This window comes from Ranitomeya variabilis, chromosome 2 (assembly GCF_051348905.1).
Source record: "Ranitomeya variabilis isolate aRanVar5 chromosome 2, aRanVar5.hap1, whole genome shotgun sequence".
Taxonomy (NCBI): domain Eukaryota; kingdom Metazoa; phylum Chordata; class Amphibia; order Anura; family Dendrobatidae; genus Ranitomeya; species Ranitomeya variabilis.
The window spans coordinates 22,037,501-22,051,301 of NC_135233.1; the positions used below are offsets into that span (position 1 = coordinate 22,037,501).

Below are 13,801 nucleotides of genomic sequence, written 5' to 3' on the forward strand. Positions count from 1 at the left end.
CCTGCTCCATCCTTGTGATCAGCACACACCTCTCCTGAAATACTCTGTGCTGCTGAGCACCCTGCTCCATCCTTGTGATCAGCACACACCTCTCCTGAAATACTCTGTGCTGCTGAGCACCCTGCTCCATCCTTGTGATCAGCACACACCTCTCCTGAAATACTCTGCGCTGCTGAGCACCCTGCTCCATCCTTGTGATCAGCACACACCTCTCCTGAAATACTCTGCGCTGCTGAGCACCCCGCTCCATCCTTGTGATCAGCACACGCCTCTCCTGAAATACTTTGCGCTGCTGTGGAGCTCTGACCGCTTCCTGCCTCTGCTGACGTCGTCCTCTTGTCTCCGCAGTGCCATCCTGATGGTGCGCTGGCTGAAGGCCGTCCTGGTGCATCACGCCTCCTACCTGTCCACTGTAAGTGTGGCGCCCCCTGGTGGCCGCTGGCTTTCTATGATTCCTCCGCGCTGGTCCTGACCTCTCTGCTTTGTTGCAGCTGCCGGATCTGGTGCCGCAGTTGGGCGCCCTGTATCAGCTGATGGAGACCCGCGTGAAGACCCTGCACAAGATGTCGCGTCTGAGCGGGAAGCTTTACCTGCTCATCACACAGGTCAGCGCTCCCGGGGCACGGACCCCAATAGTCGGGTTATAAGAGAAGCCTCCGGGGGGCCGGGAGAATCTGTCCTCTTACTGAGGGGCACTACTGTGCACTCTGAAATGGCTGATAACAGAAAGTAATAGTTTTTTCAGGTCTTTTAACCACTTTCATGCTCCATGATGGATATGTCATGGCCGGAGGGGATGTGGGGCACCATACAGCCGGCACCTGAGTGTTTTAGTGACAGGAGTAACAAGGTTATGGCTCTTATAAAAAAGAATAGACATGCAAAAGATTGAGAACTGGGGGTCTGCATGTTAGGGGGGCGTCTCTGCAGAACTCCTGCCTGTGATGACATGAAGAGAACGGTTTCGCATCTCTCCTGATGAGCAGTGATGTGGTCTCTTGGCTGTCTGAGCGCAGTCTGCACCGGGTGGGGGGCACAGGATTATTGGGGGCACAGGATTATTGGGTCTCTGGGATTTAGCTACAAGGCGCCTCTTCCTCACGTTGCAATACTCTTGTCTTTCCACCAGGTGTCAGCAGTTGAGATCTCGCAGAGGCTAAAAGCCAATCAGGAGGCCAAGGTGGTGTACGAAGAAGGTGGGAACCAATCACTTACCTGCTGACACATGCCCACCAGAGGACCCCTTTAATATAAACATGTGACATTTAAGCAAAAAAAATTAAGTGTCAAGTTAGTATTGCTACATCTGTAATCTTCTCACCTGGACAGTCCTATTGGCTAAACGGCCTGCACTCCAGACCGATACACTGTAACGAAGTATCAGAACCGTGGAGAGAGGTGTTCAGACTGGATACGACTGTAACAAACCCCCAGCTGTGAGCAGCGTAGGTCTGTGCAGTTGTGCAGCCTCTGGATGGGCATAAAAGATGGTCACAAACAGCAATCAGAGATGGACAAAGTTTTATTAGAAGTGGTAGAACTTTGTGTCATCTGATAATAACGCTTTAGTCGCAGAGATCCCCTCCCAGCAGCGTTACGTTAGTGACTACGGGGCGGTGGCTGTAGATGTGACGACTTTCATTTTTCTGTTTTTAGTTAAAGGCGCCTTTATGGTGCTAGCCATTATTAAAGGGGTCCTCACTATGGAACTTGTATATTTGGGGGCGAGGTTCCCATTTCTAATCTTAATGTTCCTCTATTTCTGCTCTGGGATTAAGTATTAATTTTCTTTTTCTTGCAGAATCGTCAGACGATGAGGCCGGTGATGAGGATCACAACATGGACTCTGATGTAAGTACCAGACATTGATAGCGGAGGGTCTCCAACTTTATGCAGAACTACAACACCCAGGAGACCTTGGCTACCTCTGTCACTTTGTGTGTTTAGAGATCGCTCCCAATGTCCTCTGATATCAGGCAACGATTGATCTTTAACGGAGAGGACGTTTAATAAACGTTATGCAATAACCCTTTAAGGTTCAACAAATGTAACATTAAGGAGTTAACCCCTTCAAGTCGCGGCCCTTTTTCGTTTTTGCGTTTTCGATTTTCACTCCCCTCTTTCCCAGAGCCATAACTTTTTTATTTTTCCGTCAATATGGCCATGTGAGGGCTTATTTTTTGCGGGACGAGTTGTACTTTTGAACGAAATCATTGGATTTACCATGTCTTTTACTAGAAAACGGGAAAAAAATTCCAAGTGCGGTGAAATCGCAAAAAAAGTGCACTTGTTTTTTGCTTGGCTTTTTTGCTAGGTTCACTAAATGCTAAAACTGACCTGCCGTTATGATTCTCCAGGTCATTACGAGTTCATAGACACCTAATATATCTAGGTTATTTTTTATCCAAGTGGTGAAAAAAAATTCCAAACTTTGCTTAAAAAAAAAAGTGCCATTTTCCGATACCCGAAGCGTCTCCATTTTTCGTGATCTGGGGTCGGGTGAGGGCTTATTTTTTTGCGTGCCGAGCTGACGTTTTTAATAATATCACTTTTGTGCAGATACGTTCTTTTGATCGCCCGTTACTGCATTTTAATGTAATGTCGCGGCGACCAAAAAAACGTAATTCTGGCGTTTTGAATTTTTTTTCTCGCTACGCTGTTTAGCGATCAGGTTAATAGTTTTTTTTATTGATAGATCGGGCGATACCAAATATGTGTAGGTTTGATTTTTTTATTATTTAGGATGGCGCGAAAGGGGGGTGATTTAAACTTTTTGTTTTTTACGTTTTTTTCATATTTTTTAAAACTTTTTTTTACCTGTGCCATGCTTCAATAGCGTCCATGGGAGGCTAGAAGCTGGCACAACTCGATTGGCTCTGCTACATAGCAGCGATCATCAGATCGCTGCTATGTAGCTGAATTGCAGGTGTGCTGTGAGCGCCGACCACAGGGTGGCGCTCACAGCAGGCCGGTATCAGTAACCATAGAGGTCTCAAGGACCTCTATGGTTACTATCCTGACACATCGCCGACCTCCGATCATGTGACGGGGGTCAGCGATGACGTCATTTCCGGCCGCCCGGCTGGATGCTTTAGTTAAATGCCGCTGTCTGCGTTTGACAGCGGCATTTAACAGGTTAATAGCGGCGGGTGAATAGCTATTTCACCCGCCGCTATTGCGCGCACATGTCAGCTGTACAAAACAGCTGACATGTCGCGACTTTGATGTGGGCTCAGCGCCGGAGCCCACATCAAAGGGGGATTCATGGCATGCGCAGTACATGTACGGCGCATGTCGGAAAAGGGTTAAACTAAGTTTTGTGTGGAGGTTGTGATTTTCTAGGTTAAATCTGTATTGTGCAGTTCTATATTTAACCACTGGGTGGCGATGTTGTGCTAGAGTCCAGTTTGTTGCAGCAGTGACACCTTGTGGTGAACTGTGTTAGTGCAGTTTTCTGTTCTCTTACTATGTAAATGAAGTTAAAGCCAGATTATTTTTTTTTTCTTCTTTAGGAGAATTGGGAAGAAAGTGACGAGGAGGAAGCGGAGACAGGAGAGGAATCTGAAGAGGAGGATTCAGAAGAAGAGATGAATGTGGACAAAGCAGATGGAGATTCAGACGTCGACCTTGGGAATGAAAGTGAAGAAGAATAACTTATCCCATATGGTGGACGATTGCTTAAAGGTGCCCGTCTGTCACTGTGCAGACTGGGTGGGAAAACGGGAGCAGCGTCAGGACCGGGACCGAGCGCAAGCAAGCTGAATGTTCCTATAACCGTGTCTGCCTTTCTGAGAATCCCACCCGCCCTCCCTGTTCTCCGGGGTCTTCTCAGTAACTAGCCACACAACGCCCACAGATGCTTAATGTTCTGGACTACATGGTCACTTTCCATCTTTTTTTATTTTTTTTCTTTACCCCTTCCTTGTGGGTTTTACAAAATAGACAAGGAGAATAAGTTCCACGGTGGCGGCGGCGTGCGGTTTTATATTTTCCACTGATTTTTGACGCAGAGCACTCAGCGAGTCTATGAAAGAAAGCTGAAAAACATTTCATAAAGCGATCAATCGATCACTAAGCGGACTAATATAGAGGGGAAATAAATGGCGACACCTCTGTGCCAACCAATTTTATGGTTTAGTTGCTGACCGATATGCAGCGGGCCGAGACCTTTGCTATATAATCATTTTTGGCTATTAAAATATTTAATTTTTATTATTTTTTTCTTTTAAATGAAGCAAAGAAAAAAACTGCTTTTTTTTTGTTCAAAAAGTTGCGTTCTCTTCAGGCTGCAGTGCGCCCAGAAACCTCCGGGATAATGTACAGTATATTTGTCTATATCTGAAGTTAATGGCAGGTTAATATCGCCACCTTTGTAAAGTGAATAAAAAATAATTCTAGTTCTCCTTTACCCCCCGAGGTCCTTGTGCTGCTTTTATTGGTCCTGAGTGCGGAGATGGTGACGCTCAGGGACAGGAGAGCAAACAAGGCGGCTGCTGAGGATAGTCCGGGCTGGGGACGTCACACCTTTACCTGTCTGGGGGGCTCTTCAGGGGTCCCAGCAAACGGCAAGTTATCACCTATGGAACAGATTGGTGAAAAGTTCTGCAACTTCCAGTCAACTCTGTAGTTCTGTCCTCCGTTTTCCATATCTCTGCTTACAGACAATGAATTGGACCTTTCCAGTGTAATTATAGTACGATTTACATATAATTCACTGCCGATCGCTGGGGGTCTGGGGACCAGCTATGACCTACACGGTGGGCGTGCAGAGCGGTGGACGGATGTATACTCGCTGCTCACCCTGTGCACCAAATACAAAAGCAGCGCACTTCAGAGCAGTATTTTTATTTTCTTGCGATTAGTGGGGTCTGAAGCCCTGGACCCCTCCGGCCTATATAATACTATATCCCACGGATGCGGAGCCACAGTCACATCGCATCGGGGTTTACTAATCAGACGTGTTGGGATCCTGCAAATCCATCCTGAGCGACTTCTCGCAGTTCGGCCTTTACTACCGTAGCAGACAATCTTCTGTGAGATCAATGACCTGAAATCCAGACTGACACATTGTAACGAACATCGGGATCGGAGGGATTCATGTATGAAGGGTTGTGTAGACTGGATGCAAATATCACAAGTCGTGATGAGCGAAGGCGTCTGAGTATGTCGGGCGCTCCAGTAAAATGTGCGAGTCCCTCCTGTGTTGTCTATCAGCCATCGACTGACCCAAGAAAACTCCTTTAAAAAGACCCATGCAGAAGCTTTAATGCAGAGGCCTGGCTGTCACATCTGAACTTCAGGTTCTATGGCCTATGCAAAATGACAACTCACAGGAGTCCTTGAATCGTTCTGTGTTCCCTGGAGGACCCCTTTAGCACCCACACACAATAGACAACTTGGGGGTCCGTCCACCGGGGTTGCAGACTGCGGCCCACCCCAGACCACTACTCCATTCATCCTATATGGGGCTGACAAATAAATCTGAGCCCCATGTTTGGCTGCTCCGCCGTCTGTTGTTCGCAGTTGTGGATGGGAGAAGCTTAGAATGGGCGATGCTCGGAATATGAGTGGATCCATGTACGAGAACAAATAAACCTGTGACACCGGCTATATCCCCCTTAATTGGGTTCTGGGGCCGAGTCCTCGCTGCTCCGCATGGTCGCCTCAATGGATCTCGAATGGAATTTTCTTCAGCTCTTCTCTGTTGTAAAGCTCTGCTTGCTGTCGGTGAATGACAACATTTTTATGTCACCCACGTATGTATCTACCCTGCTCTGAGCTGAGAAGGGAATACAGTTGTATCTGGCACCATAACTTACACATTGTAGCAAACCAGCAGAGATCTGTGCAGTGGCTGCTGATGGCTTCATCTCACAGAGCATTGTCTGCACTGATACATTGTAGCAAACCAGCAGCGAGAGCTGCCTCATCTCACAGAGCATTGTCTGCACTGATACATTGTAGCCAACCAGCAGCAAGATCTGCCTCTTCTCACAGAGCATTGTCTGCACTGATACATTGTAACAAACCAGCAGCGAGATCTGCCTCTTCTCACAGAGCATTGTCTGCACTGATACATTGTATCTGACCGCAGAGTTACTGGATGTGATTGAGAACCATCAGGTTTTCATTCTTTCTCCAAACAAATTAATACCGGAGTTCGCTTTTCTTTTTCTGCTTCGGTGACTTTATTATCCGCACCACGTTGCTCCGACTAATGCAGGAGGTTCATGAATTTTGCCCTTTATTTACAGTCGGGCGTTTCACAAATTGGCACCAAACTATTTTGCTCCCGTCCAATCACTGCGAGGCGCTGGGAGACTAAATACATTTGCGCCAAATGTTGCGACTTTCTTTAAGAAGTAAAATCGACGAATCGGCCAAAAACTAGAGAGAAAAAAAGAGAAAATGTAATAAAAAAATCTTCCTGAAGAGATTAAGAAAGTTGTAGAATTTATTTGTAGGATGATTAACTTTTTATAGTCCTAGAAATCCTCAGAACACGCGACTCCCATCTTTACCTCCATGAATGTTTCCCAATTGTAGGAAAAATGATAAATTCTGAATATATATATATTTTTATAAATAACAATAACCACGTCCTAGTTTTATGTACTGAGGATTCTTGTTGGCTGTCGCTCCGTTACCTGACCGGAATGTGAAAGAATATTAACTATTCACAGACTGTAAGGGACAATTACCAAAACCATCCACCCGCAGCTTCTCCACAAAGCCCCCATCAGCGGTGCCCCATGGGCTTCCATGGCAGCCATTCATGTTCTGTATACAACTGGTTAATACTCAACTCATTCTTCCTCCTCTGCTGTTGGCCGAAGGGGGTCGTGAGATGATTAAAGATGATTTACAGCCATGGGAACGGTTGTCGGGGCCAACACTGAAATAACTAGACCCCCGGACTGCTGATGGGAATATTAATGCTTGTTTATAACATATAAAGAATAGAGGGGCACTTGTGCCGAAGTGTGGTCAAGTGGGGGAGCCGCGATCAGATCCAGGGGCGAAACGAGACCCCGAGAGCTGCTACAAGTGATCGCCGTACAATGCTGGGAATCAGGTCAGTGCTCGCTGCAGGCGTGACACGGGGTAAAAAAATACCATAGATTTACTGCTCGAGAGGATTAAGAAACTTTATATAAATGGTATTTCAATAGGATGTAGAGGAAGTTACATTTTATGTACAAGACTATACTATAATACTGCTCCTATGTACAAGAATATAACTACTATAATACTGCCCCTATGTACCAGAATATAACTACTATAATACTGCCCCTATGTACAAGAATATAACTACTATAATACTGCTCCTATGTACAAGAATATAACTACTTTAATACTACCTCTATGTACAAGAATATAACTACTATAATACTGCTCCTATGTACAAGAATATAACTACTATAATACTGCCCCTATGTACAAGAATATAACTACTATAATACTACCTCTATGTACAAGAATATAACTACTATTATACTGCTCCTATGTACAAGAATTTAACTACTATAATACTGCCCCAATGTACTAGAATATAACTACTATAATACTGCCCCTATGTACAAGAATATAACTACTATAACACTGCCCCTATGTACAAGAATATAACTACTATAATACTGCTCCTATATACAAGAATATAACTACTATAATACTGCCCCTATGTACAAGAATATAACTACTATAATACTGCCCCTATGTACAAGAATATAACTACTATAATACTGCCCCTATGTACAAGAATATAACTACTATAATACTGCCCCCTATGTACAAGAATATAACTACTATAATACTGCCCCCTATGTACAAGAATATAACTACTATAATACTGCCCCTATGTACAGGAATATAGCTACTATAATACTGCCCCTATGTACAAGAATATAACTACTATAATACTGCCCCTATGTACAAGAATATAACTACTATAATACTGCCCCTATGTACAAGAATATAACTACTATAATACTGCTCCTATGTACAAGAATATAACTACTATAATACTGCCCCTATGTACAAGGATATAACTGCTATAATACTACCCCTATGTACAAGAATATAACTACTATAATACTGCCCCTATGTACAAGAATATAACTGCTATAATACTGCTCCTATGTACAAGAATATAACTACTATAATACTGCTCCTATGTACAAGAATATAACTACTATAATACTGCCCCTATGTACAAGAATATAACTACTATAATACTGCCCCTATGTACAAGGATATAACTGCTATAATACTACCCCTATGTACAAGAATATAACTACTATAATACTGCCCCTATGTACAAGGATATAACTGCTATAATACTGCCCCTATGTACAAGGATATAACTGCTATAATACTACCCCTATGTACAAGAATATAACTACTATAATACTGCTCCTATGTACAGGAATATAACTACTATAATACTGCCCCTATGTACAAGAATATAACTACTATAATACTGCTCCTATGTACAAGAATATAACTACTATAATACTGCCCCTATGTACAAGAATATAACTACTATTATACTGCTCCTATGTACAAGAATATAACTACTATAATACTGCTATGTACAAGAATATAACTACTATAATACTGCCCCTATGTACAAGAATATAACTACTATAATACTGCCCCTATGTACATGAATATAACTACTATAATATTGCTCCTATATACAAGAATATAACTACTATAATACTGCTCCTATGTACAAGAATATAACTACTATAATACTGCTCCTATGTACAAGAATATAACTACTATAATACTGCCCCTATGTACAAGAATATATCTACTATAATACTGCCCCTATGTACAAGAATATATCTACTATAATACTGCCCCTATGTACAAGAATATAACTACTATAATACTGCCCCTATGTACAAGAATATAACTACTATAATACTGCCCCTATGTACAAGAATATAACTACTATTATACTGCTCCTATGTACAAGAATATAACTGCTATAATACTGCCCCTATGTACAAGGATATAACTGCTATAATACTGCTCCTATGTACAAGAATATAACTACTATTATACTGCTCCTATGTACAAGAATATAACTACTATAATACTGCACCTATGTACAAGAATATAACTACTATAATACTGCTCCTATGTACAAGGATATAACTGCTATAATACTACCCCTATGTACAAGAATATAACTACTATAATACTGCTCCTATGTACAAGAATATAACTACAATAATACTGCCCTTATGTCGCAGAATATAACAGACATAGCCTCGATAAGTCTGCACGTTAATCTAGCACAACCATTGTCTAGGTGACCTCTCGTGATCTGCAGGTTTTGCTGGTGACTGATGATCATATTTGCACCTTTTGTTCCTCTACAAGTGGATTATTGTGTGTTACAAGCCATCGATCAGTGTCTGCACCTTCTGCCTGAACTATTCTGTTTCCAAGCAATTGTTTGTCTTCTGGGAATGACTGGGTCAGTGATGTGAGACCTATTACCTGTGATGCGCACGATGTAGCACGTACCTTACACCTTAGTGATATAACCTGGGCATCTTCTGTATATAATTGTATACAATGCCTAGAAAAAGTATTCATACTCCGTGAACTTTTTCGTGTGACACCCACAAATTTAAATGTATTTTATTGGGATTTTATGTGCTATACCAATACAAAGCAGCAACTATTTGTGAAGAGTAAAGTAAATGATACGCAGTTTTCTAATTATTTTAAGAATATAAATCTGACAATTGTGATGTGCATTTGTATTCAGCCCCCTGAAGTCTGATAGCTCTAAATAAAATCCTGAGTGACCAGTTTCCTCCAGAAATCACATAATCAGCACATTGAGTCCACCTGGGTGTGATTTCTTCTCAGTATAACTACAGCTGTTCTGTGAAGGCCTCAGAGGTTTGTGGGAGGACATTATAGATCAAACAACATCATGAAAACCAAGGAGCCCACCAGACAGGTCAGGGATAAAGTGTTGGAGAAGAATAAAGCTGGGTTAGGTTATAAAAAATAAAATAGCCCAAGCTCTGAAAATCTCACGGAGCTCTGTTCAATCCATCATCCAAAAATGGAAGGAGTATGGCACAACTGCAAACCTAGCACGACATGGCCATCCACCTACACTGACATCCCAAGAGAGGAGAGCACTAACTGGTTATTTAATCGTATGAACATATATTTAAACATCATATAAGAATACATAAATGATAAACAGTGATTGAAAAGAACAAAGGAGCAGAAATCAGAGTCGGATATCGAGGTTTTCTATGTATGCAATAACATTGTCATTTCCAGTATAGAAATCATTCTGGTCACCAGTATAAGATCTGAGGGGACATTCCTGGACAATGTGCTGAATTGTTTGATGCTCCACAGTCACAGGCAGGAGTCAGATTTCCCTCTTATGCATAAGATCTGCACAGACACCACAGTTTGTTCTGATACGATTCACAGTGACCCAGGTTTTCCTTGGCAGATTGAAGCCTGGTGGTGGATTTTGAAAGTGAGGAAACGTTTGAGGCTCACCGTCTACTGCACTGACCCAAAGTTCACGCCATTTCTCTTCTAAATTGAAATCATGATCATACAGGGTAATTGCGGTTCGGATGGGTGGATGTCTTGATTTCAGTCGCTGTATTTGAACATCTTGGATATTTTGATATATTGGGAGATTTTCATTGTTCAATACTTTGGTGTATTCTTGAAGTAGGAGCTTTTGTCTTCTCAGATTTGCAGGTGCGATATGGGTCAAGACAGGTAACCAGTGGACGGACGTAGGTCTGATAGCACCAGAAATTATGCGCATAGAGTTGTTCAACTGATTGTCGATTGCACTCACATGACAACTATTCAGCCATACTGGAGCACAATATTCTGCGGTAGAGTACACCAAGGCAAGGGTAGACGTTCGCAAGACAGGTGTGGAGGAACCCGAGGAGGATGCGCAGAGTTTCTGAATAATATTATTACGTGCTTTCAGTTTCTGTGCTGTCTTTTCCAAGTGAGATTTGAAGGTTAGGCTTCTATCAAGGATTACGCCTAAATACTTGGGATTGAAGTTGTGTTTGACAAGTTGACCTTCAAAACGTACTTTGAGTTCAGTCTTAGCACTTGCGTTGTGTAAATGAAAGCAACATACTTCCGTTTTTGATGGATTGGGCTTTAGCTTCCATTGTCGAAAATACGTTCTTCTGTTAGGATCTCCTCTGCTTCCTCCATTGTTTTGCTCACTGTAACAAGTGCCCAGTCATCGGCGTATCCAAATGTCCGTGATATTGTGTCAGGAATGTCAGCTAGGTACAAAGCAAACAGGAGAGGTGCCAGCACTGATCCCTGGGCCAAACCATTGTTTAAGGTTTTCTTACAACTGGTTGAATCACCCATGATAAGTTGAAAGGTTCGGTTTGCAATCATATTATTCAAGAGGTACATAATTTTCTTACATGGAATCACCTTCAGAAACTTATATAGAAGTCGTTCCCTCCACACAGTGTCATATGCGGCAGAAAGATCGATGAACGCCACGGAAACCTTGTTCTTTTCAAATTCAGCTTCAATTAAAGTTGTCAAGGCTAAAACTTGGTCACTGCAGTTTCGAGCAGGTCTAAAGCCGGATGGCTCCATAGGTATTGAGTCAAAAATCTTTAAATTGATCTTGTTATAGATTAAGCGTTCTAACAGCTTGTAAAGGCAGCTCAATAAAGCAACGGGTCTATAGCTTGATGGATTATCTTCAGGCTTCCCAGGTTTTAACAATGCAATGATCTTGGCGTGTTTTAATTTACTGGGGACTTGAGCATTCTCCATGATATCTGAGAAGAACTTTGCCAGCCATTTTTTTGCAAAAGGTTTACAATTTTTGAGAAATTCGGGATGAATCCCATCAAATCCAGGAGCTTTGTTACTTTTAGTATCAACAAGGGCAATTTCAATGTCACAAGTTGTAAAAGGACGGGAGTATTCTTCAGTTGATGCCACAGATGATTTTAGTAGCTTAAACTTACTTTTAACTTCTATGGTATGAGCTCGGTCTTTAGGGGTTCTTGCGGTGTTCACAATGTGTGCTGCGGTTTGATTTGGAGTTACAGCATTCGTTTTCTGTTTTGCTTTACGGTTTCCTTCTAGTTTTCTTAAAAGAGACCATGCTTTTCTACTGGACCTTTTAAAGTCCAAGTTCTCAACTGTTTCCATCCATTTGACACAACGTGCTGCATTCAGTTTGTTCAGCAACTCCTCACCGATTTCACCATCTTCACTCTGAAGAAATTATCTGTATAGTTGTTCACATTCATCAGTCCAGCCTGGAATGTATTCTTTGCGGAAGCCATGTGGTATTGATTTTTTTGCAGCTTTAATAACAGCTTTACAGAACCGCTCATAGTTTTTACTGATTGGAGGTATCCAACCAATACACTTGTCAAGATGATCTGCAAACTTTTTCCAGTTGGCTTTAACAAAATTCCATCGAGGACGTGGGTACGAAGTTACAAGAGGAATGGATACTCCAACAGTGATGATGACGGGCGATGCTGACTACGAGGGAAATGTTTAACAACACTCCGAGATGTAGATAAAGGTTGATTGTTTCTATTGCGTGATACGGAACATAAATCAGGGTTGTATCCTCTCTGCCAGGCTGCTGATTGGAAGGTTGGAAAATGCTTTGCATCAAAAACCAAGAATGTGTTGTGCACGTCAGACCAGTTTACCAGGTGCTCACCAGCACTAACTGGAGAAGCAGCCAATAGGCCCATGGTCACTGGAGGAGCTGCAGAAATGCACAGCTCAGTGGGGAGAGAATGTCCACAGGAAAACTGTTAGTAGTATCTGGTCTTCATGGAGGAGAAGCAAGAAGAGAAACATTTTTTTGAAAGCCATAAGAAGTCCTGTTTTCAGTTTGTAACAAGCCATGTGAGGGACGCAGCGAGCGTGTGGAAGAAGGTGCTCTGGTCAGATGAGACCAATGGGGAACATTCTGGACTAAATGAAAAACGCTATGTGTGGCAGAAAACCAACACTGAAGATCACCCTGAAAACACCATCCCCACCGTCACACATGGTGGTGGCAGCATCATGCTCGGGGGAGGCTTTTCTTCAGCAGGGGCAGGGAAGCTGGTCAGAGTTGATGGGAAGATGAATGGAGCTAAATACAGGGCAATCCTGGAGGAAAAGTTGTTAGAGACTGCAAACTACTTGAGACTGGCGTGTAGGTTCACCTTCTAGCAGGACAACAACCCTAATCAACCTGCCAGAGCTACAATGGAGGGTTTATATAAGAGCATATTCATGTGTGTGAACGTCACCGTCCAGACCGAATCCCAGAGAATCTGTGACGAGACATGAATATTGCTGATCACAGATGTCTCCATCCAATCTCACTGAGCAAGATTTATTTTTTTATTATATTTAGAAAATATTGTATCATTTCCTTTACACGTCACTAATAGTTGACACTTTGTGTTGGGATCACGGAAAGTCTCAATTTAACACATTCAAATTTGTGAGTGGAACGTGAAAAAAATGCGGAAAAGTTCATGGGGTATGAAGACTTTTTCAAGACACAGTATGTACAGCTGGGGTATTGGTTTCTCTCTTTGTAATGTGCTTCCTATTGACTCTTTAAGTGCTGGGGACGATCTGCACGGCAACTTTGCTTCAGTCTTCCGATAATTAATTCTTGACTGAACTAATATTTGGAGGCCAAAGTTTAGCAATCTCTACACCTTTGGTGGATTACATGGGAATGTTTGGGGGATTTTCATTTCTAACTGATACT

General features: G+C 42.4%; 2 protein-coding genes across 3 annotated transcripts in view; both read left to right on the plus strand.

Moving 5' to 3' along the window:
• The window catches only part of WDR43 (WD repeat domain 43), a 19,714-nt gene extending 15,306 nt beyond the window's left edge, over positions 1–4,408 (plus strand). Inside the window, exons 14-18 of the mRNA XM_077282102.1 lie at positions 349–412; positions 492–605; positions 1,130–1,196; positions 1,802–1,851; positions 3,513–4,408. Coding sequence (XP_077138217.1) covers positions 349–412; positions 492–605; positions 1,130–1,196; positions 1,802–1,851; positions 3,513–3,653 — 436 coding nt within the window. The 3' untranslated portion in view covers positions 3,654–4,408. The remainder of the gene's footprint in view (positions 1–348; positions 413–491; positions 606–1,129; positions 1,197–1,801; positions 1,852–3,512) is intronic.
• Positions 4,409–6,954: 2,546 nt separating this feature from the next.
• Positions 6,955–13,801, plus strand: part of TOGARAM2 (TOG array regulator of axonemal microtubules 2) — a 95,852-nt gene continuing 89,005 nt past the window's right edge. For both annotated transcript variants that reach the window (XM_077282103.1, XM_077282106.1), the window contains exon 1: positions 6,955–7,075. The gene's annotated coding sequence lies outside the window, so the exon portion shown is untranslated. The remainder of the gene's footprint in view (positions 7,076–13,801) is intronic.